Genomic DNA, 22035 nt, shown 5'->3' with positions numbered 1-22035 from the left:
AAAATATACTTTGACGCTTATTAATTTTTATCTATTATTGTAACATTTTTGAAATCAAATTCTTCCTTTTAAGTCTTTCCTTTGTGTCAACGGCATCGTACAAGCAAGAAATATAATGAGTTCGGCAAACACTGCAAATATAATTGCCGAGTTTTAAATTTAAAGCTCACCGCCTATTGTTCTCTTATAGTAATTTTAACGAGATTAAAAAAATAAATATACGTGGAAAAAAATACAGAAAATACAGCTGATAAGCGTTTTTTTTATTCACACTTTCTACCAGCAAAAACTGTACATTTCTACTTTCGGGAACTGTTCTTAAACTAAACACGCTTTAAGACGAAATAAATAAGCTAAGATGTACTAAAATTTTCGGCATTGCCTTCGTTCCTGCGAATGGACTTGTTTTGATTTTAATTAACGTGAAGAGTCCACTTTAAAATCGGTACCCTGACATGGAGAAAAGAACTGCGTCGGGATTTTTTTTTCTCGCCTTCCCATAAGTACCAAGAGTAGAACTTACACTCTGTCTTATTAATTCACGTCAATTCATTTTGGCAAGCTGCGCTACACTAATCTATTTTTTTCCCGTAACTGTAACTATAGAACTAATAAATTATTTCCTATTTACGATGCAAAACTCCGAGATATTACTATTAAAATTTCACGGTAAGAAAATATTGCGTTTATCTCGGATTACGATAAAAAATATTTTTTCCTCGTATATCTAAAAACTAACTATCGGCCTCTTAATTAAGAAAAACCTACGGCTAAAAATAGTTTAAAAATGCCAAAAGCGTAGCTTGCTATGCGTTAGAGTAACTGTACAAAGTTATCGGATTTTTAAAATCCGACATTAAGAAGCAAAAATATTTGCTGTTCATGAAAAAAATTCATTATCTCACGCTTAAACGCGTTTTATTAAGAAGTACATGACATTTAAAGGTTAAAACAAGTACATTTTTTGAGTTACACTTTGATATTTTAAATACAAAACATCTACTTGTGTTAAGTGGAAGAGAAGAAATAGGAAGGAAAGATATCTTCCTTGACTACACTTGTCCTAACATGAGGCTTTGGTCGTTAAAACTCTGCAAAACATAAACACAACACAAAAATTGTTAGCTGTAAGATTTTAAAGAAGCTACTTGAAGCGATATTTTTTCTTGTATTCAACATTCGCGACGCATTTTTTTGATGTAATTAGGAGAATGCTAATTTTAAACGTCGAAGTTTCTCTCTCTTCAAAATGTTAAATTCAAAGTTCCTTACTAGTACCATTTTTCTCTAATCAATCATTATTCCAAAAGGCTAGTTTCAAAGACTTCCAAAACAAGCTATCCCATAAGCTGTCCGAAACATAAAAAAGTAATTATATTAAAAAATAAGTAAATAAAAAATAAATAAAAATATTCATGAATTGTGTTCGCTAGAATCCAAAGAAGTTTTATCACATCAGATCAGAACAGTTAGACAGGTAGACGCCAAATAAGGTAAAAAAAAAATAGCCTATGCCATGTTTCTTTGTTATTTCAGAGTTTTAAAACAAGATTACTTTGTGCCAAACAATAGCCACTTAAAAACCGCGTTCCCAGTTTCTAATTTTACTTTCACGATCAGACAAATTTGGTCGTCACTTTAAAATAGAAAGGTGAAGCAAGCCAAGATTAGGTTGATTCTTTTTCACACTCGCTCACCGCAACACTTCGGAGCTGGTGAAGGGAAACGAAGTCGCGACAGCGAAATGTTTTGGATGTTTTGCTCAAGTAGCATGTAATGACCGAGAAGAAATTTCAATTGTTCACTGGGAAATATTTGTGAAGTCTTCTGAAGTACACTTGTAAACATAAAAAGTTCTTACTCGTTTTCAACCCAACCCAAAAGCAAATTAGCAACTCTGGATAAAACCGCACCAATAAAATTGCTGTATAAAACATTCCTTTGATTTAAACAAGCACTTAATCTAATGACCACTTGCACAGAAAAAACAGACGCCCAATATAAATGACTAGAATTTACCGCAGCTTTGATAAACGACCGGGAATCGTAGGTCATGACGTGAGCATGCGTTCAACTTGCATAAATCAAACTTTGAGAGGAAACGAAAGGGCTTAAACGCAAGAAGATTACAAAAGTTCAAGCCTTGACAAGCTAAAAACAAACAGCCAAAGGAATCCATCGCGTACGTGGAATCTTGTCAATTTTGCCAATTCAGGTGAACTAGCAAATAACAGAACTCAAAGCGAAGCAAACCTTAAGAGAATCTCAACTCGAAAGTTTAACCTCTGTCGTAATTTCACAGTTTTCGAGTGATTTTACGGCTCAGCTAAGCATATCGCTAACAACATGCGAGCTGACAAAAATAAGTCGAAGGATTTCAAATTAGGAAAGATTAACTTGGTATGTAGTTACAAATCTCGTGATCATTAAAAAATAAGTCGTTTAAAAAAAATCCAAAGACGTGTGTCATACCATTTTACGAACGAGCTGGAACAATGAAGAATTGGAAAGAGAATTTTAAAAAGGAAAAGCTTACCCTAGTACGTAATTCTAAAGCTCCTGATCATAAAAGCTAAGCAAGTTACGCGAAACATTCCTTCAGGTAAACAGGAGGTGAAAAATTGTTATTAGGCGATAGGGTATCTAGAACATCTCCTAAATCCCTTCCACTTCACGTAAAATTTAGGAGTTTACAATAGTTAGCGTGTTTACAAAGGCACTTGCTCAGGCAAACGTGAACGAGGAGGAATTTTACATGGGATTAATCAAAAATGTCATTGGAAAAGCGAAAATAAATCGAAGGGGGGGGGGGGGGGGGGAAGGGAAAAGAGACAGTGCAATTCTGAACACCTCACATCAAAAGCTAACCCTTCTATATACGGTATCAAAACAATTCGTAATTTTTTTTTCTTCTCCGAACATCAGTAGTCAAAAAGACAAGAGATGGTAACAAAGGTAATCGTCAAATAAAGGCTATTCTTTGAATGTGTCAAAGAATTCTCAGAGGACCTTCAGAGAAAGGTTTCCCATTATGCAAGGAACACTTGAGTTTTTCAGTCGAACACACGAGATCAGCTCGTGCAAGACACAAGTACCAACTTTTCAAAGGGCAACCGCCATCATTAACTCCTAAATGGCGCGCTGAGATCATTAAGTCTCACAAATTTTCAAACGTTTTTCTTAGTACCTTTGGGATAATGTGGTCAGCAACATCTAGTCGACGAATTCTTGTAGTTTCATTAAAAAAAAATTTCCCAAAAAAGCCATGTCAGCCTGAAGATGTATTGAACCTTTGAAGTGAAACGAAACTGACTGATAAATCAAGGACCTTGGTGCAGTTACTGATCATGCGATCTGTTCTCTAACACTACTCATCCGTGACCCTATGCTTTATCAGCCATTATCTTGTAAGCTTTAATTTCTACCCTGCCGCTGCTAAACGAAGCAGAAAAAGGCTCAACTTGGATTAAAAATAGCACTGCCTTAATTGTAGACAAAAATTTCTCACCCACCTCGCGCTGTTCTCAGACTTGGGAATCTTGAAAGCTGGCAAGGGACAAAGAAAGATGGCTTTAATCCACTTGTTATAAGTCAGACAAAGTAGCGGGCTTGTTAATATGGATTTAGCCACCAAAACTGCATTTAGGATCGACTGCAGTTATTAATAGTTTCATGGTTGTGATGGCACGCAAAAGGTTTTTGTGCACAACTTAATTAACCTCGGTGGGAACACAACGGCACTGCCAAGTACACGTTTACAAATTCCACAGAAAGGCTGATTTTGAAACCCCCACCGACAGAGAACTACATGCACTTGTGAACAGGGATTTATTAAAAGCGCTAGTTAAATTAGATCCTGCAGGTAGAGGCAGGCACGGCACGGAGTCAGGCCGGGGAGCTATAGTTTATAAATCGATTCTCTATTAAATCTCGATGACAAGTAAACAAGCTGTGAAAGGAAGGAAACGTATAAGAATATTCCATTTAACTAATTAGCACGAGCTTTACACAACAGAGACTGTGTTTTATATCGTTCGGCACCAGCCATGATTGCTATTCTTTCACACAGTTATCACCTCTCCTGGACTTCGCAGCGGGGACGGAACACCCGTCAAGCTCCCTGGAAAGAGCTCGAGGCCCACAGCGTACACAAAATAGCAAACACTCTTTGCAGAGGCCCGCTACAGGGAGCACTAACTTCAGAAACAAACACGCTTATTGTCTAGATAATTTAAGACACCATAACAAAGGAAAGTGCTAATTAAGGTTAATGAAGCGAGACTTGGAAGCCTTCTGGCGAGAAACCCGCAGTTGGCGCACAGTTTTTCACGTACAGAAACTTGTAAACATGATAAGATCTTGTACACAAAAACAAAAGCGCAACAGGACGCCAAAACATGCTCCCACGAAGGCCCCCTACATCGAGAGACCCCAGTGAGGTTGACAGAATTGCGCAGCTGCAATAAGCAGCTGGCTTGTTTGGGTTCTGCTAATTGCCCCAGGACTGCACAGACTTATTAAACAAACATCGTACTTAGCAAGCACTTCAAAATTGCCTAAAAAGCCCAAATGACAAAGCATTTTCTTAGAGCGCGGAACAAACCTCACACAGAATCTTAAGTATCGTGTTGTAAAGTTTTAAGATACGTTTGAATTCTGCAATCTCGAGCCCTGAAGGGACACGAAAAAAAGTTGGAGATACTGGGAGTTCAAGATAGTCGATAGAAAATGACTGAAAAGTATATTCAAGGGAAAGTAATTTGAGTTCGAGATTAGAGAGGTTTTACTGCAAAATGGTTAGAAGCCATCGTCTCTGGATAACAGTCAACAGTTTGAAATTATTTGCATAAAACGATAACACGCAATGCCAGCAGCGTTTTGTATTTAGGAGAACCCCACTAACAAACGCAAAAAAAGTACGTCTATTAAAATTTTTACCTCCCAAGAGACCAAAATTACAAATTTAATACGAGCTATGAAATTTCCACGTGGGACTGTTTGGAAAGAAAACTGCGTCACACGAAGGCACTGTTGGAAAGTTTCCATTTCAATGGTTTCTCTGTAGGGTTTCATCCACAGGATTAACATTTGAAACCACAATGCCTGACTCAAGCTTTGAAACTAGCAGGAAAAACTTAGACAAGCTGATCTTCAGTCCGGATATTACCTTCGTGACAAAGCCACTGGTTTCGACAACAGTCTGTAAACAATTATCGCTTAATGGTGTTAACGGTCACGTAAAGATCTCGTTGTTAGCAGGAGTTTCCGTCTTTTAGTGTTTAATAATTTAATTCCTATCACGAAACAGGGAACAATTTTAAACACCTCTGCAAACAACAGGAACAGACTGCACTCCTCCATTGTCAAGTCAGGCACGTAGGTTGGAAGTGTGTACAGCTTAAGAGGCTTAATCAGTTTTTAGACGCGAGCACTCAAACACAATCGCCAAACAGTGCCAGTAAAATTGATAATGGAGTCTGCTAATCACACGTTTCCGGTTTGCAATTTAGCAAGTAGTTTATATTGCTGTTAGCACGATCCCTCTTAAAAACTGCGGAGTGCAAAATTGTCAAGAAAAAAGAAAAGAAAATCATTTTTAAAGTCGACAAACAGAGATCACCACATGAAAGTACTGCTCAATAACTTTCATTTGAATGGTCACACACTAGGGTTTCATCCACACACTCAAAGGTTAAGCCATGATAAACAGTACCAAATGGAAGCACTGCTCAAAAGCTTTCATTTGAATAGTCACACACTAGGGTTTCATCCACAGACTTAAAAGTTAGAACCACCTTAAACAGCATAATAAGCAGTACCAAATGAACGTCCTGCTAAATAGCTTTCATTTAAATGTTTATAGCCTAGGATATCTTAAGCAGAGTCGAAGTTTGAACTACAAATTTGGTGGTACGAGTGAAAACTCATTATAAATGGACTCCTGAGTACTGACAATTAAGCCAAATAGCCTTGGTATGCAGTAGTAAAAGAAAAGTCTTCATATGCATAAGACTCTTTCTCGGCAACTTTGTTTCAAACATTTCATTCTTCTCGGCCAATCAAAGAGTGTCCTACAGCACGTGTAATTTCATCGGCACCAGTCCCACCCCTCCAAGACTAACTCGGATTTTGATTTGTCCGCCGAGCAGTGGGAAACCAACAAAGATAAGATGTTGAAAATGAAATAGGAAACACACTTAATTTTTCCATGCATTTTAAGAGTTAGAGACGGACTGAGGTCTGGACGAACGAAAAAATCCTAAGAAAATACTTGTTATTTCTCCGGGTTATTACTACAAAGCTGGTTTGATTTCTGTAAGTCGTTTAAACAAACACTATTGAAGCCCCTCATAAACGGTTTTCACTTCCCTTACAAAAGTAACCCATTTAAAAACGTTAAAGACAGTCGACTCTAAGCCAATCACAGCGCGCAATGTTTACCGCCTATTTTCTAAAACAAGTGATAATCAACATGAATACTTACTCTGTGGCATCGCCCACTTTCACTCTGTATTCCTCCCCGCCGATCTGTACTAAGGTTTCTTTCTTCTTCGAACTCTTCTTTCTAAACCTTCGCTTCTTCTCCTTGTAATCTCCCGATCCCGAACTAGCGCGGGACCGTGGCCTGTCTCGACGGTGTCGATGCTTGTCCCTGTGGTGGTGATGATGGTGATGATCGGAGGAGCTACGGACGCAAAAAGTGATTGAGTCAAACCTTGAGTCGATTGAAGTGGTTTTAACTTTTAAGTCTGTGGATGAACCCCTAGTGTGTGACCATCCAAATGAAAGCTATTGAGCAGTACTTTCGTTTGGTACTGTTTATTATGCCATACAAGGTGGTTCTAACTTTTAAGTGTGTGGATGAAATCCTAGTGTGTGACCATTCAAATGAAAGCTATCAAAAAGTACTTTCATGCAGTACTGTTTATTTTGCCGTACCAGGTGGTTCTATTTTTCAAACGTGTGGATGAAACTCTAGTGAGTGACCATTCAAATATACGCTATCGAGTATTACTTTTTTCTGGTGCAGCCGTTTATTATGCTACACAAGTTGGTTTTAGCTTTCTCGACATTTTGCATAATGGACTTGGATTGTTTGCTTTACAATGTTCAAGAAACAACTACCACTGAAACACTAACGTTACTTGCTCCTCGCACCAAGCCTCTCTCACCGCCGTTTTTTCGCGCTGCGCCCCAACTAACTGAACGCCAAGAAGAGGCTACTTGTGGCGTGTTAATATGCTCAGTTGTGCTACTTGCAGTGAAAAGACAAGTCCTTTACGACTTACCTGAGTGCTTTATCAGGTGAATCATCGTCAATGTGCTCTTCCATAACAGGAATAGGAATAGGATTCTTGGGTTTCTTCAGTGCAGACTTCAAAGGTTTCTTCTTCAAACTGCTATCTACAGACGGGGTGTCTGAGGTAGCAGCCGAGCCGGACACACCCTTGTCTCGTATGATCTCGGGGACAGCTTTGAACGAGGGATGGTCCTTCTTGCGCTCGAGTGTGGGTATTTCTTCGTCTCCGGTGTCAGAAGAATCCGAGTCCCCTTCGGGTTCCCTGGGAGGCTCCTCCTCTGGGGTCGTTTCTGCGCAACAGAATGAGTTGAGAGGTTAGTAATTAATGTAAGGAGCCACCATGGACACGGATGGCCACGATGATCAAAACTTAAAGGTGGTCAAAAGCTGGGGGGTGGGGAGTACAGATGGACCATTTCCTTTTCTTGCTCAAAAAGGAAAGGTGGGGACCAAAAAAAGGTCGAATATGTCTAGTTCGAATAGGGAGATCACCGTCAGTCCCCCCTCCTTCTGCCCCCTCCTCTCGTCTCCTTTCTTTCTCCTTCTACCCCTTCCTCTCGTCCCCTTCCCTACATCTTGAAGTACTTTTATAGCTTCCAGCGTTAACTTCTCGAAATAAGGTGTGGTTTAACCTGTCAAATGTACAGAACACATGTCTAATGGCTTGTGCTCGTTAGAACTTGCGCAACATTCTCGCTCACTAACCTCAGAAGCTGGCCAAGGAACGTCAGGCTAAGAGAACTTCTCTAGCTAAACAAACTTACCCATTGGTGTGCTGTGCATGGGTCCGTCCGAAGCGTAGAAAGGAGCTGTGAACACAAGAATATTGACGGAGTAAGGAAATGGATTCCTTCACATTCAACACGTAAGAGCGGCTACAAAAGGTCAATATACGAAATGCAAATATCTGATGAAAGACGCGTGTTTCCAAATTACGACTTGAAAGGAAATTGACAGGCTTCTAGTTGAGTCTCTTGTGCTCCCATGATGTAGCACAATTGTAGAGTGCGCACAGAATTACGCTGACAAAATTCGTGGAGCTTCTACGAACTTCCTCGTGACCGAGACAGAACTACAGTGTATATGACCTTCAACACGGAGAACTAGAGACAAGATTTGTCGCTTGCAGTGAAGCGTAAACGCTGCAAAAAAAAAAGGGTCTGAGGATTTTTGAATTCCAGTATCCTAAGTTTAATTCCAAGGTTTTTCCATGAAGGCTAGTAGCAACTAATAAAATCATAAAGCGTTTTGAGATTGCTGCTGTTTCTAGCTAGCGAGATGAACTCTGTTAACAAAGTTTGGATTTGACAATATACACAACAAGTTATCCCCTATCGCAAACCTTTTCTCCGTTTCTTCCTTGGAGTTTTATCCTTTGGCCATCCATTTTCACTCGGAGCTAAGAATAAAAAGAAGGGGAAAACTATTAGAAAATTATAGAAACCTGTAATAAGAAAATTATAATGAAAGGAACGACGCAAAATGTATATTTCACTAGTTGCCATGGGAGCTCAGGCGACCTGCCAGTTGCTAGGTAACCTCTTAGCAGTAAGACTGGGGGCTCGAAAGGGTTCTTAGGAACGATGGCGTCGACCGAACACTCAACGACAAATTGAGAAATGGAAACTATTTATACAGGTTGTCGTTAGTGCAACGAAAGAAGACAAAAACAAACAGACTAAGAGCAAGGAATATTGAAAAGTACCTTGTTCGTCATCAGAATCGGATGAATCTGAAGGAATGCCAGGTGAAGATGGCCGCTCTTCTTCCTCCTCAGATGAAGATTCTGGCTGAGTCGTGCTCACCTCTATAATAAAAACAAATAGGAAGGTCATGGATGAAAGAACGAACGAATAAACAAACGCACGGACGAACAAACGAACAAACGAACGAACGAACGTACGGACGAACCAACGCACGGACGAACCAACGAACGGACGAACCAACGAACCAACGAACCAACGAACCAACGAACCAACGAACCAACGAACCAACGAACCAACGAACCAACGAACCAACGAACCAACGAACCAACGAACCAACGAACCAACGAACCAACGAACCAACGAACCAACGAACAAACGAACAAACGGACAAACGAACAAACGAAAGAACGAAGAAACGAAAAACGAGCAAATGAACAACAGCACTAACACTGTTTTCAATTTTTACCTGACTTGTCTGTTTGCTCCCACATTTTTCTTGCCAGTTCTGAGGAAGAAGTAATAAGGAAAATTCAAAAGTTGAAATCTGAAGAGCATTCCCGCATAAAAGTACTGTTAAGGCTTACTTTGCCAATATGTACAATGTAGGAATAAACATGATTAAAAGACAACTTGACAAGTCAGCATGCTGACTGAAAATCTTACCAAGTTCAGGATTATCTGGATATTTGGCCTTCGGTAATACGCCATCTAAAAACAAAAGAACAAGAACAGGAGAACACTATTACTAGAGGTCGTTCAAACTAGTTGAGCGTAGACGAACAGCTTCCCTAAACAACAGTACTGAGAGATTATAAGAATTTTGATCTGCCACCAAATTCTCCACACTCACATTCAAAGAAATGTATAGTAATTAGAAATGAGAATTAATATTTCAATCACGCACCTGGGACACTGCTGTCTTCATCGCCTAACGTCTCGCTGGCATCAGTGGTGGTGAAGCGACTTGTAACACTGCTGCGGAACCCACTGCTAGATGGCTCGGTAGTCGAGGTGCTGGTTGCGTTACCTTCGTCGTCGAAGTCGTAGGGGCTACGGAGCGGCGCCATCTCGCCAGGGTGGTAGGAACGTTTCTGAAGGGGAACAAAACGTTTTAAATTTGCAGAAATCAAAATTGAAGGGTAAGAGAAGTGAAGGAGTTGGCTTGCCTGGAATGAGGCGAGAAAATGGAGAAGGGAAATTATAATGTGACACTGAAAAAGAAGGGATCTGGAGAAGGGAGGGGAATGAATCGGAGTAATCTGTGGAGGGGTGAGAATAAGACATAGAGAAAGGGCTAAAGAAAAGGGATGAAAAAGTAAGCAAATGAAGGAAGAAACCAGGAAGGGCGGAAAAGAGGACAATGAAGGGTGAAAAGTGGAAGCGGGAAGCACGAGAGTGCGGAAGAGAGAAGGATAAATTTGTAAGAAAGACGATAAAAGTATGGCCATGGATGGTTTAAAAAAGAGACAAAGAAATGGGATGGAAGTTTAAGAGGGGTGAAAATAAGGCAGGTATCGGGGATAGACCTGGGAGAGAGTGGAAAAGGAGGGAAGGAGGAACGAATCAAGTCTGAAAGGGATACAAATGAGGAAGGTAATGGAGATGACAGTATGGCCCAGGAAGGGTGAAATGTGGGGACAAGAAAGTTTTGGAGGGGGAAATAACACAGGGGTGGGAGAATGAGACAGTGCGTGGAATGAGGAAAGGGACGGTATGAAGTGCCAAAGGATCACGATTGTAGCAGGGAAGGTTGGTGAAAGTGGGGGAGAAACCTCGACAGGTGTGTGGAAACAGAATCGTGTGTCATGTCGGTGAGGTGGAAGTGTAGGCAAGGTAAATATCAGGGAAAGAGCGGAGACACCATAGAAAGCCAACTTACAAAGTGCTGGGCGGGTTTCTGTATCCCGTATGTCTTGTCCTTAGTCTTCCAGCGCATGTACACATTCTTGAATTCCTTGCGTACCTAAAGAATTGCATAAATAAATAAACATTAACATTACAGGAACTAAACCAATACTTCTCGCCGGTTTATTTGATTTTAGTACATAATGCGTGATGAATGAATTTCTTACCGTCTTGTCCAAGAGTAAATAAAACACTAATATAAACAGGCCCTGCAAAACAAGAACAAAGAAAAAATAGTGAGAAATTCGCAACAACACCGCGTCCAACATAGAGGACGAACATCGAGGGATCGAGATTTCAGCCTCGCTTGGGTTCATTGTGATTTTCTCTTGAGCTACTTGCTAGAGCTACATCGACCTAATTCCCGAGGGGGAGGTACGATGGACTAACATCCCATCCAAGGGGAGTACCGTAGAGATATTCCTGCCCTCTGAGCCACTAGGCTTCGAAGACTATAATTTTCTTACGATTATACGACATAGTACACTGGCATGGTGTCCTCCCATTTGTCATGTACTGTTCTACATTGTCATATCATTACCAAGAATAATTTTGCTTATAGATAACACGGCCGTAGCTAGCAACAGGCAAACGGAGGTACTTACCTGGGCAAAAAATGTGCAGCCATTTATTTAGTTTAGAATCCTCTAAGAGGCTATGAAAGAAATGTTTAAAGGAGCTACGTCACAGTTCGCGCATCTTGAAAAGTGTAGCCTAAATTTTTCAAGGGCCCGCGTTAAACTTCTCCATCCTTAACCATCCTTGTTCCTTTATAGTTTAGTATTAAAGACAAAGACGTATACCTGAGAGAAGCAGAAGGCTGCGAACACATAATGGAACATCTCCAAGTCTTGATTCACCAACAAAATAGCGAACGCAAACGAAACTCCAATCAGAGGAAGAAGTCCTGCAGTAGCCCATAAACCAGCACTGAAAACAGCAAAATACCATGCAGTGAGTTTCAAAACACTCTCTCACAGCTGTTCCAAACTCCGGTTAGAATTCCATTGTAACCCAGGCCGATCTGCACATTACGATTTTCTCTTGTGATAGTCACGTGAAACTTTCCCGAGAAACCATTTTAGCCCGTGTACAGCCACTCGTTCTCCTCAAGAAAAATAAGAGGGGCCCAACTTCCGCCAGTAGTTTTTTCCCCCGACGAGAGAAGGTTGCTGCTCACAGGCTTCAAGACCCGCACGACTATGAACATGACAATTGCATGCGAGTTCAAGGTAGGTTCGACCTAGGCAAAACGATTCGGCGGTAAGCATTTTGTGGCATGCGACATTCGAGGCAAACATTGCACCGTGCAAATCAGCGTCTAGTGGACAAAGATTCCTATTTCCTCGCATAACTCTGAAAGAAACACGAATTTTGGTCACAAATGCCATAAGATGCTGGCAATTTACAATAAGAAACCATGCATGCATCGTGTAACACGATGTAAGTTCCGTGCAGTAGCATAGTGCTGTATTGAAGTTAAATCATTTTGTTGTTGTTGTTGTTGTTGTTGTTGTTGTTGTTGTTGTTGTTGTTGCTGTAATTGCTGTTTTGTTTTGTTTTGTTTTGTTTTGTTTCAGTTTCGTTCCTTACCCGCGAAAATTGAAACCGAACAACAAACAAGCCCGGAATTCTCGTGTGGATAGGAAAGAACTGAACTGTGCAAATATGGACATTTGTTTTCTAAGCATAATGCGGTAGTGACATAACGTGGCATCTTACGTAAGGCTGGAATGTTCGTCGTCATGGTGATGATGGTGACGATGTCGGCGTCTCTTTCTGGTTTGCTTTGTGAGTGACATGAACAACGCCATGATAAACACTAGTGTATTGAGCTGAAATGACAGAACAAAACAAAAACTGAACAACCAAATAAATAAAGATTAAAACAATAAATAAATAAATAATACAAATGTATCGCAATCCCCTCACGGTGAGAATGAATGCAAAATAGATTTCAAACAAGTTCTCAAGTATTGTCGTATTATAGTTAATAGAGGGAAATGGTTAAGAAGCCCGGTAAACATCAAAGAAGCAAACAAACAAGCTAAGATTTATGTTGGAAGGTCCTTGACCCTGCACATCTTTTGTTTTATGCTCATTGACTATGCATGCATTGCACAATCGCAATGCTTCTCTTGGTTCGTTGTATGAGCACACAAAACCACTCTGTATTTTTCAAGGTTTGTGCAGGATCAACCCCAAAATAGCCAACAAAAACATACAACAAAGAGCTTTGCCAGGTTTCTTAACCATTTTTCGCTATTAACTTTGGTAAAACTCTTTAAGTCAGATATCTTAGAAGTTAGGCACTGAAACAGCTCTCTTTGTACAAGAGCTCTTACTTGGTAGTCACGAGAGACCCTTCGCTAACAGCCCCTCCCATAAGCGGACACTTCGTTGTAGTCCAGGCACACGTCACTCACAAACACAATGAAATCATTCGTTACTTCCCACACTCAAACTGCACATTGGATTATCGCGAGGTTCGAGGAGAGAAAAGAATTATCACGACCATCAAACTCGAATTTTCCGAGTTTCAAACTCGTCAGGATGGCATGAAATCAAATGTTGTCCAAGTATACGATTCCCAATGAGACAATTTCCTAAACCTGTGAATATTGACATGCACCTCAGTTTTGGTCAATCGTAACAAACCTTGCAAGTCATTTTATTTTATTGCTAGCCAAACAAAAGCGGTTTGCAACTGAGTGTCAACAATGATTCAAACTTGCTTTATTTTGCTTTACTCCACTCCGTGATTCAAATGAAAAGAAAAAAACCCACCCCAGCTCAACCATTCATACGCTAACCAAAACCAGCTGCGACTTGTTCGCACTGTACTTTTCTCGCGCTTGCACCAGTTACGTGTATTTGCTTTGAGTTCCCATTGGTTCATTGTGGTGTTACGATGTACCAGCTCAACCAATCACATGCAAACAAAAACCAACCGCGGCTTGGTCACACACATTTTCCCGCGCTTGGTACCAGTTACCTATATTTGCCTCATGTTCCCATTGGTTCATTGTGGTGTTGACGTTGCGATTGCTTTTGGTTTTACGACACGAAACTGAAAAACCGAGATCAGTTTTAGCTCTATGATAACTTACTGTTACAACTATAATGATCGGGATAGTGAAAGTCCAGATGAGAGTTCCGTCCGTCGACATCCAACAACTGAAAGAAATGATAAAACTCGACTTCAAAATACAGCTTGTTAACACATTAATTTTTTGAAATAATATTTTTTTGCTCATATAAGTGAGAAGTGCTTTATGAATCACCATGGCCGTTCTCAGAAACTTTACATAGCTGAATGATTCATAAGCACTTCTCTAAGGAAAAAAAAAAAAGAAAAATAAACGTGACATAAGCATGTAAAATAGCTGACTTACAATCTCTTATTGCCGTAACCTTCGCTCGCCAGACCAGCAGAAATTCCCACTACAATTGCAGGACATCCTGAAAACAAACAAAAAAACAAAACAAAACAGATTAACCTATTAAACGTACAAATAGCTTCATTTCCCAAAACATTTCTCAACTTAAATTTGAAAAGACTTAAGTCTTATCTCTCCTCTTTCCTCCATTAGATATAACATCGTATTGAATGCCAAGTCGATATCAACACAGTATGGTGACATCTCAATGCGTTAAGACACTGTCGTGACTTACCCCACCCCATGAAGTAATAGAAGGACATTTTGCCAGTGTCTATGTTTCTCTTTTCTCTGAGCCTGCGATACATGTGCAGTCCTTCGACGAACATCCACGAAAAAGATGCGCTGAAGAAGTAGTGCAGCACAATGGCAATCAGCTTGCAGATTCTCTGCAAAAAACAAAATACAACCGAAGTTAGATCATAGGTTTCTCTTTAGGACTTATCACCCTGATTCACTACATATTCACATCTGTGAAAAAGAAAATTATAGAACGAAACCGAAAATAAAGTTGCTTTAACAACGCATTTACCTGATCTCCAGTCCGGTTTATTCCCATGAGGAAGGTCAACTCCGCAATGAAAATAGCCACGATCAAGTTCTTGTGGATGGTCACAGAGTTACTCTTCAGTTTTCTGTGAAGACAAAACATTGAGCCACTAAGATGAAGGAGCTTACTGCAGTCCTTTTCTAAGCACTGGTCTGGTACACCAAACTCATCGCACTAGCCAAAACAGCCATCTGCTTAACTCGCTCGATTCAACCGTAGGAGAAGTGTGAGATTCGAAGCGAAAAATTATATGGCATTGACATAGCTCTGATGGAATCCCTGCAACGTCTTTGATTGGCTGTCGCATGGCAACGAGTTTTGGCGCGTAAGGAAAAGCCAATTAGAACTGCGCGGAACTCTGCGGAGCAAACGCCTTCAGAATTGGATTTTCCATATCGAATCGCAGACAAGAGGGGGGGGGGGGGGGGGGGACTGAAACAGGAATGAAATTAACAGCCAAAAAGCAACTTACCTTAGGCATAAAAATAGGATAAACGCTGCGAGTAGCAAGGCCAGAGAGACTGCAATGCCAATATAAGTAACCAGCCGCATAGCGAAGGCAGCTTGTTCAGGATACTGCAATAAAAGAAAGAAAACACCTTCGTGTTAGGATGCAGACAAATTTTCTCCTCTGACAAAAAAAAATAATTTGCAGCGGCAAGAGTGAAGGAATGATATTTGTGGATTCTTTTTGGGTGGGCGCGTTCACAACAGTGATGCAGAGGGAGCGATATGGATAGCGGCGGTTTTTCAGGTTTAGCCAGTCAAAAAAAAAAAAAAAGTTCCAAACAGTCTTAAATTCTCTCTCAAGAATTCAAAGTGCGTTACGCGGACTGCAGGAAGGCGTGGAGTTCGCCATTTCCTCTCAATCCAACTCAAAATGATCGCTCCTTTCTGGTGGTTTCCACCGAACGAAACCACACTACGCCAGGGACTGTAAAACATGAGTTTATCCAAAACGAATATTATACCACACATTCTCACCATCCTGCGAGTAAAAGGTAATATAGATATACAAACTACATTCAATCATACCTGAAGATTCAAATCAGACAACACAGCAAACGCCGTCAAGTGTGCGCATGAGCAGACAGTGTGTGTCAAGTTGGATGTCTCCAATTCACAGCCGTCGCTTGACCATCCACCCCCACGTGTGTTTCTGCAGTGACGTAAAAACATAATCAGTTGGGCCAAGCGTCCACAATGATCCGTCAGGAAAACACGCTTTTCCAATGGGAGGAATTTAAAAACGCCGGCTTTGTGTTTTAGTGTGGACGGAAAACATTTTGAAAACGGAGCTTTGCGAAAACGATGGCGACACGATAATCACGTGATTTCCCTGACCAAGTTTTGCTCAAACACAAATCCAAAATGACCAGTTATGGTTGCGTTTTCAATTTCCCCGGCAAGGTCTGCACGGAAAACAATTGATACGTTTTCAGGGTGAAAACGCCGTTTTCAAACTTCTCCGGCGTAGTGTGGACGAGCCTGAGTTTTTAAGCCAGGAACTCAGACAATGAAACGTCACAAAAGCTCACAGTTGTATAAGATTATACTCACGGGACTGAATAGTTCCAATGCACACAGATGTAAGATGAACGATTAACCTACAAATGAAAAAAAAGCGTTTAATTTAATAAACAAAAAGTTCGCTGTCTCTATTTCAAGTCTCGCAGTTCCGAGCTTGAGAAATTTCTTTTAATGTTTGTACCAAGAATAAGCTCCATTTTAGCAATCTTCCGTAATTTATGCATGCGTGCAAAAACCGGTTACCTGGTTATAACTTACCAATCTGTTGGCAAAAGCGATGCGTATTGGATTTGTTAAAGGCACGTTGTCCATTTGTGGTAACTTGACAGAAATGACGTCAGAGCTGACTTCCACGTTGTACTTGGAGTCGCTAAAAAAAAAAAAACAATTGGTGAAAAATGAACAACAGAATTAGATTAGCGTAAATGGAAAATGAAAACCACCCTCTCTCTGTCCCGCTACACTACGCTCTCGGGAGCGTGGCGCTGCGTGACAGAGAGACTGCCAGAACTGAACTAAGCTAACCTGATTTTTGCAGCGTACGACTTGGGCAGCAAGTCTCCAATGTTCTTTATTATCATGAAACCGACTCCAATGTTATTTTCTATATCTGAAGCAGAAGTCAATAAAATTGTCGTTAACATCAAGACTATCCAACATCGATGAGTCTCTTTATTGTCAAGGAGATATTGGCGTGGAACGTTTTAGAATAAGTTCCCTGCAGGAAACACCATGGGTTTTGCGTATCTGAAAAAATGATCTGTTTGTTTGTATTTCTCGCTCACAATGCTGATTAGAAAAGAAAAGCTTGTCTCGATAGTCCATCCATCGCAAGTTATCAACCCTCCTTTCTCCCTCGTGATTTTGAAAGGTTGTCTCGACAGTTCATTAGGACCCTCCAGTGGAGAGGAACTGTGAGAGTGCTTTTCCCAAAACTCACCAGGCCACGGCTGGAGCCCGGATCGTTCGTTCCATTAGAATCATCCTACAGTCCTCCTTTTTGACAAAACAAGTATCCCCCGCCCCCCTCCAATTTTTCCCATGATCTGTAAGAGCGAGAACATTCGACATCGCAAAGAACACCCTCTCATACCCCAAACGTACCTTTCACGCCTTGGAAGAAATTAATGGGAAGGTCGATTCTGTTGGATATATTGCGCCAGATCTTGTGCGGAGCGTCACTGTAAAGGTCAGTTTTTGCTGGGTAAGACAAGCCTGAAAATCCCTTGACAAAAATTGGATGCAGCTCCATAACTGGAAAAAAGACATAACGGAGATTAGTTAAAGTCTGTCTACAGACCCTCCAGTTTGTCTTCAGTTCGTCGAGATGGCAAGCAAATATGAAGCGCGGAGGATATGAACGAGCCAAAACGTTCTATTTCAATTTTATCGCTATGTTCCATCTAAGTAATAGAACACTTTTCCGTGTTTACATAGCCTCATCTAAACACGAGGAGGGTTCGTAGAATTCGAGACAGTTATGTAAACCCGAGACGTAGTCGAGGGTTTGCGTAACTTTCGAGAATTCTCTCAACCCCCGAGTGTTTAGATGAGGCTATGTAAACACGGAAAAAGTGCCCTATTGCTTTTATTAAATAATTCTCAAAAATACGCGCGAATCTAAAACGTCACAACCGTGTTTCCATACTCTCTTCTAAACACACCTATCGACCAATGAGAGCGCGCGTAGTAGCTCAGTTATTTTATAAATTCAGTTTCGAGAGAGTTTCGACAGAGAAACTAACTAAATGACTTTAGAGTATCGCGAGATTCGTAGGTAAAATACAAGTTCATTTTTTAATCGACGTTGTCCTCGGCGTCGCCGTGATAGTTACTTAAACTCTCTAACGTTTGAGATTCCTAATAAACTCCAGTCAAAACAGAGATAGATTATTTTTCTCACCTATGTTGGGTGTGATAATCGTGTAAGGTGGCAAGATGTTCTCGGTGGAACGTCTGTACCGGTGAGAATCTCTCTTTAAGTATGGCAGACTCCTGGCTAAGTTGCCGCTGAAGTTTTCCATCTGTTCTAGAAGATCAGCAGTACCAGCAGAGTGCTGTGGAATTTCAAAGAAAAATAAAATCCTGAGGTTTCAAAACCGTAAATGGAGATGTGTTTAACATCTCTCTCCAATAATCCGTCCTGTTCTTTTATAACGGACCTCGCTGCAATTCCTGTTTGCTTGCATGACTGTAGCTCTAACTTAAAAGACTTTGAAGAAACTCTAGTGTGCGACCATTCAAATGAAAGGTATTGAGCAATAGCATCATGTGATACAATTTGTTTGGGAATGCTGTAAAGAATGAAATTTAATCTCTTGACATTCAATTTTACAATCAAGTTTGTCTAAAAGGTGAGCTGTAAATTAATGCTGATGTTGCATTTTCTAATATACTCTTTGCTTTTCAATCTTACGATAATGTTGGCCCAAAAGGCATGCTCTAAATTCATGCTCTTGCCATTTTTTGATATACTCCGCTTAAACAACCGGGAAAAACAAAACAAGAATATTGTCATATTCTTTTCTTACTTGTTGAACAACATCCCAAACATCTTTGTTGTCTGAGCTAAACAGCATACTGGCGGACAGAAGAAGAATCTGCGAAAACAAACAAAACAAAACTATGACGAAGCAAAAACACATCAAATACCATGCAAAGTTTCTTGAACTTCGTCTTTCGTAGTTCGTCCCAAACTTCCCCAACCTCAATATTCTTCTTTCTTTCTTTTTTATTTATTTACTTACACTTCTTTGAGGATTTCGGTCCAAGACGTTTATCATTTTATGGTTTCCTTCAATTTTGAAGTACTGTAGCTTGTTACATCGCAAAAATAGCTTCATGTGTTGTGAGACAAATTTGTCGCCGTGTTCGGCGACAAATCGTTATTTCGTATTCGTATTTAGCGGAGACGGCGTGGCGCTTAAGGCGCTGGATTCATGTAATCCCCAGGTCCCGGGTTCTAATCCTCTTGAGCCCTGCCACTTGATGGATATGAGTTTGGTGGTCCCGAATTCAATTCCTTCGCGCTTCATAAATAGCCAACTGGTCAGTCTCTCAAAAGTTGGGATTCTCACCACGTTTCTACAATTTCAATGTTGATATCTCCGGGGCACTGAAAACAGTGGGTTACATGGCTTCCATTTTCTTACCTTTGCAAACTCCTTTGTCCTCGCCGAGACGAGTGTGCTGGAGTTCTGCTTGCTCTCGTAATCAAACAGCGTTGTGATAATCTTCAAGGCAATGTCGATGTCCTTTGCGTAGAGACGCGGTGAAAACGTTATAGCAAGATCTAACCTCCGCGCTAAGCCAATGGCAAAATCAGGCTCCCAGTTTACAACGCCAGATGTTAGATTTTTCAACTGAAAAAAAGACACGCCAGTTATTTAAAGGTGGTCTGCCAGCGGGTATTTGACCGACAGGGGGAAAGGTGGGACTAGCCCGGCGGCTGCAGGACGGGAATAACTCCGAGGGATGTGGACACTGAATTTTGTTGTCAGTTCTGTAGTTTTTGATAACTTCTGTTGTGGCGTCCAGTGTAGATTGCTAACCACGTTGCTGCCTTTCTTAAAACACACGTTTTAAGGCGGGGTGTGGGAAAGAAGAATTGACGGAACCAACTCCTACAAGGCGTATACTTCAAAAGCAATAATTCGCACAAATTATACAGCGCCGTCGCAATGGCTATAGCTATAACAAAACTACCCAGCAACATGTTGGAATCTCTACGTTTGTTGAGCAAAAGGAGAAAAAAATACGCCAAAAAGAAAGATTATCGACAAGGAAAAAAATTGTTGTTTTCGCAGTTTCGTTTTTTAGCGCAGAACGCTGTAAACGGAGTCGACAGCTATATTTCTTCAACCGTTCAGTTTTCTTCCCGCTCTCGTGACACGAATGATTTTCGACCCGAAAAAATGGATACTGATGACCTATGCTTAAAGATCGGTGAAGTGTTCTGAATGGTTGTTGCTAGGTGACAGATTTCCGCACGCAAATAACAACCAATCACGACACAAGACAGATTTTTGACGAGCTACGTCATAAGTTTGTAATTTTGGGGCTTTAAATCTCTGACATATTTCTAGTGTAAGATAAATTGAGAGCTCATTTAGAGGTTGTTGTTGCCTTCGTTTCCTTCTCAGCAAGCTGAGAGGCAAATAAAAACAAGCTCTCATAAAACTAAAGCCAAAGAAATTACAGCCACTCGTAGAAATGCAGACACTCACCCTTCCCTGTAATGCTAAGAACGAGTTCGAAGCACATTCCAGTAAGCTTGGTTTCTGCCAGCCATCGTCTTTGTCACACACCCGAGTTGCTACTCCTACAAAACAAAATAGTGTTTAACAAGTTAACTCCCAAGAATTAATGTGAAAGGTATAAATTCTTAAACATTTTACTTAGGTGTCATGCAAAGACTTCAAACAACTTAACATAACAACACATGAAAGTACTTCTTAAAAGCTTTCATCTAAAGTAAATGGTCACACACTAGAGTTTCGTCCACCGGAGTTCGGTACCACATCACCTGTGAACCGACTTAAGTGTTTCATTCTAACACTGGAGAAGAAAACACCACCAAGGCAAAATGACATCACAGTGTATCTACAAACCTGAAGATCCAAACGGACATTTTTCCTCTGCCGTTTTACCGAATGCGGCTTTTCCCCACCATATTTCCTCTGCAAATGACCTCGGACACGACGTGTTTATGACTAAATTAAAAACACAACACAAAATAAGTTGAAACAACTTCACATGCATGTGACATGAGGTAGACTTTGGTCACGGGTGTCACACAAGACCTCTCCCAAATGGTGGGAGGGAACAGTGGGAGGGACCATAAACAGCATTGCGTGACACCGTAACAACCTAACTAACAGCTGTGAAGCAGATATACTTAATATACTCACCGACACATCCTCTGCCGTTCACAATCTGGCCCTGTTTGTCTTCACACGCATTACAACGTCTACCAACAACATTTTTAGCTCCACTGTGACCTTCTTGGCAAGGGCACTGCCCACCCTCTACAGCACAGTATTCGCCAGTGCTACCAATTGCTTCACAATCACATTTGAAACAGCCGTCACTAAACTCTGGAGTACTCTTGCCACCAGAGTATCTGTAGCTTACAATCTTGCGGTAATATTTTGGCTGAAAAGTAAGAAAGTCACTAAGTTACTGCAGCTTTCACTACCAAGAATACTAGAGTTGACAACAAAGAAAATTTATTTACCAGACGATACTGCTCAGTAGCTTTCATTTAACTGATCACACACTAGAGTTTTATCAACAGACTTGAAAGGTAGAACGGCCTTGTACAGCATAATAAACAGTACCACATGAAAGTACTGCTGAATAGCTTTCATTTGAATGGTCACACTAGAGTTTTATCCACAGACTTGAAAGTTAGAACCACCTTGTACAGCATAATAAACAGTACCACATGAAAGTACTGCTGAATAGCTTTCATTTGAATGGTCACACACTAGGGTTTCATCCACAGACTTAAAAAGTCAGAACCACGTTGTAAAGCATAATAAACAGTACCACATGAAAGTGAAGGCTCAATAGCTTTCATTTGAATGGTCACACACTAGGGTG

The 22035-nt window shown here is 40.7% G+C and overlaps 1 protein-coding gene across 1 annotated transcript in view; it reads right to left on the bottom strand.

Moving 5' to 3' along the window:
- Positions 1-246: 246 nt before the first annotated feature.
- The window catches only part of LOC110041116 (cadherin EGF LAG seven-pass G-type receptor 1-like), a 36821-nt gene continuing 15032 nt past the window's right edge, over positions 247-22035 (bottom strand). The window contains exons 10-39 of the mRNA XM_089275826.1: positions 21342-21585; positions 21042-21143; positions 20658-20752; positions 19584-19793; positions 18963-19031; positions 18335-18488; positions 17536-17685; positions 16957-17041; positions 16690-16801; positions 16462-16508; positions 15937-16060; positions 15374-15477; positions 14884-14986; positions 14587-14740; positions 14307-14373; positions 14022-14088; positions 12634-12746; positions 11715-11841; positions 11079-11120; positions 10886-10969; positions 9911-10097; positions 9670-9714; positions 9473-9511; positions 9006-9107; positions 8643-8699; positions 8065-8109; positions 7290-7590; positions 6485-6685; positions 3513-3546; positions 247-1091 (exon numbers count right to left, since the gene is read on the bottom strand). Coding sequence (XP_089131952.1) covers positions 3525-3546; positions 6485-6685; positions 7290-7590; positions 8065-8109; positions 8643-8699; positions 9006-9107; positions 9473-9511; positions 9670-9714; positions 9911-10097; positions 10886-10969; positions 11079-11120; positions 11715-11841; positions 12634-12746; positions 14022-14088; positions 14307-14373; positions 14587-14740; positions 14884-14986; positions 15374-15477; positions 15937-16060; positions 16462-16508; positions 16690-16801; positions 16957-17041; positions 17536-17685; positions 18335-18488; positions 18963-19031; positions 19584-19793; positions 20658-20752; positions 21042-21143; positions 21342-21585 — 3252 coding nt within the window. The 3' untranslated portion in view covers positions 247-1091; positions 3513-3524. The remainder of the gene's footprint in view (positions 1092-3512; positions 3547-6484; positions 6686-7289; positions 7591-8064; positions 8110-8642; positions 8700-9005; positions 9108-9472; positions 9512-9669; positions 9715-9910; positions 10098-10885; positions 10970-11078; positions 11121-11714; positions 11842-12633; positions 12747-14021; positions 14089-14306; positions 14374-14586; positions 14741-14883; positions 14987-15373; positions 15478-15936; positions 16061-16461; positions 16509-16689; positions 16802-16956; positions 17042-17535; positions 17686-18334; positions 18489-18962; positions 19032-19583; positions 19794-20657; positions 20753-21041; positions 21144-21341; positions 21586-22035) is intronic.

The sequence above is a fragment of the Orbicella faveolata genome, unplaced genomic scaffold (assembly GCF_042242905.1).
Source record: "Orbicella faveolata isolate gen_17 unplaced genomic scaffold, um_ofav_v1 contig_4, whole genome shotgun sequence".
Classification (NCBI taxonomy): domain Eukaryota; kingdom Metazoa; phylum Cnidaria; class Anthozoa; order Scleractinia; family Merulinidae; genus Orbicella; species Orbicella faveolata.
This window is presented reverse-complemented; position numbering and strand designations above follow the sequence as displayed.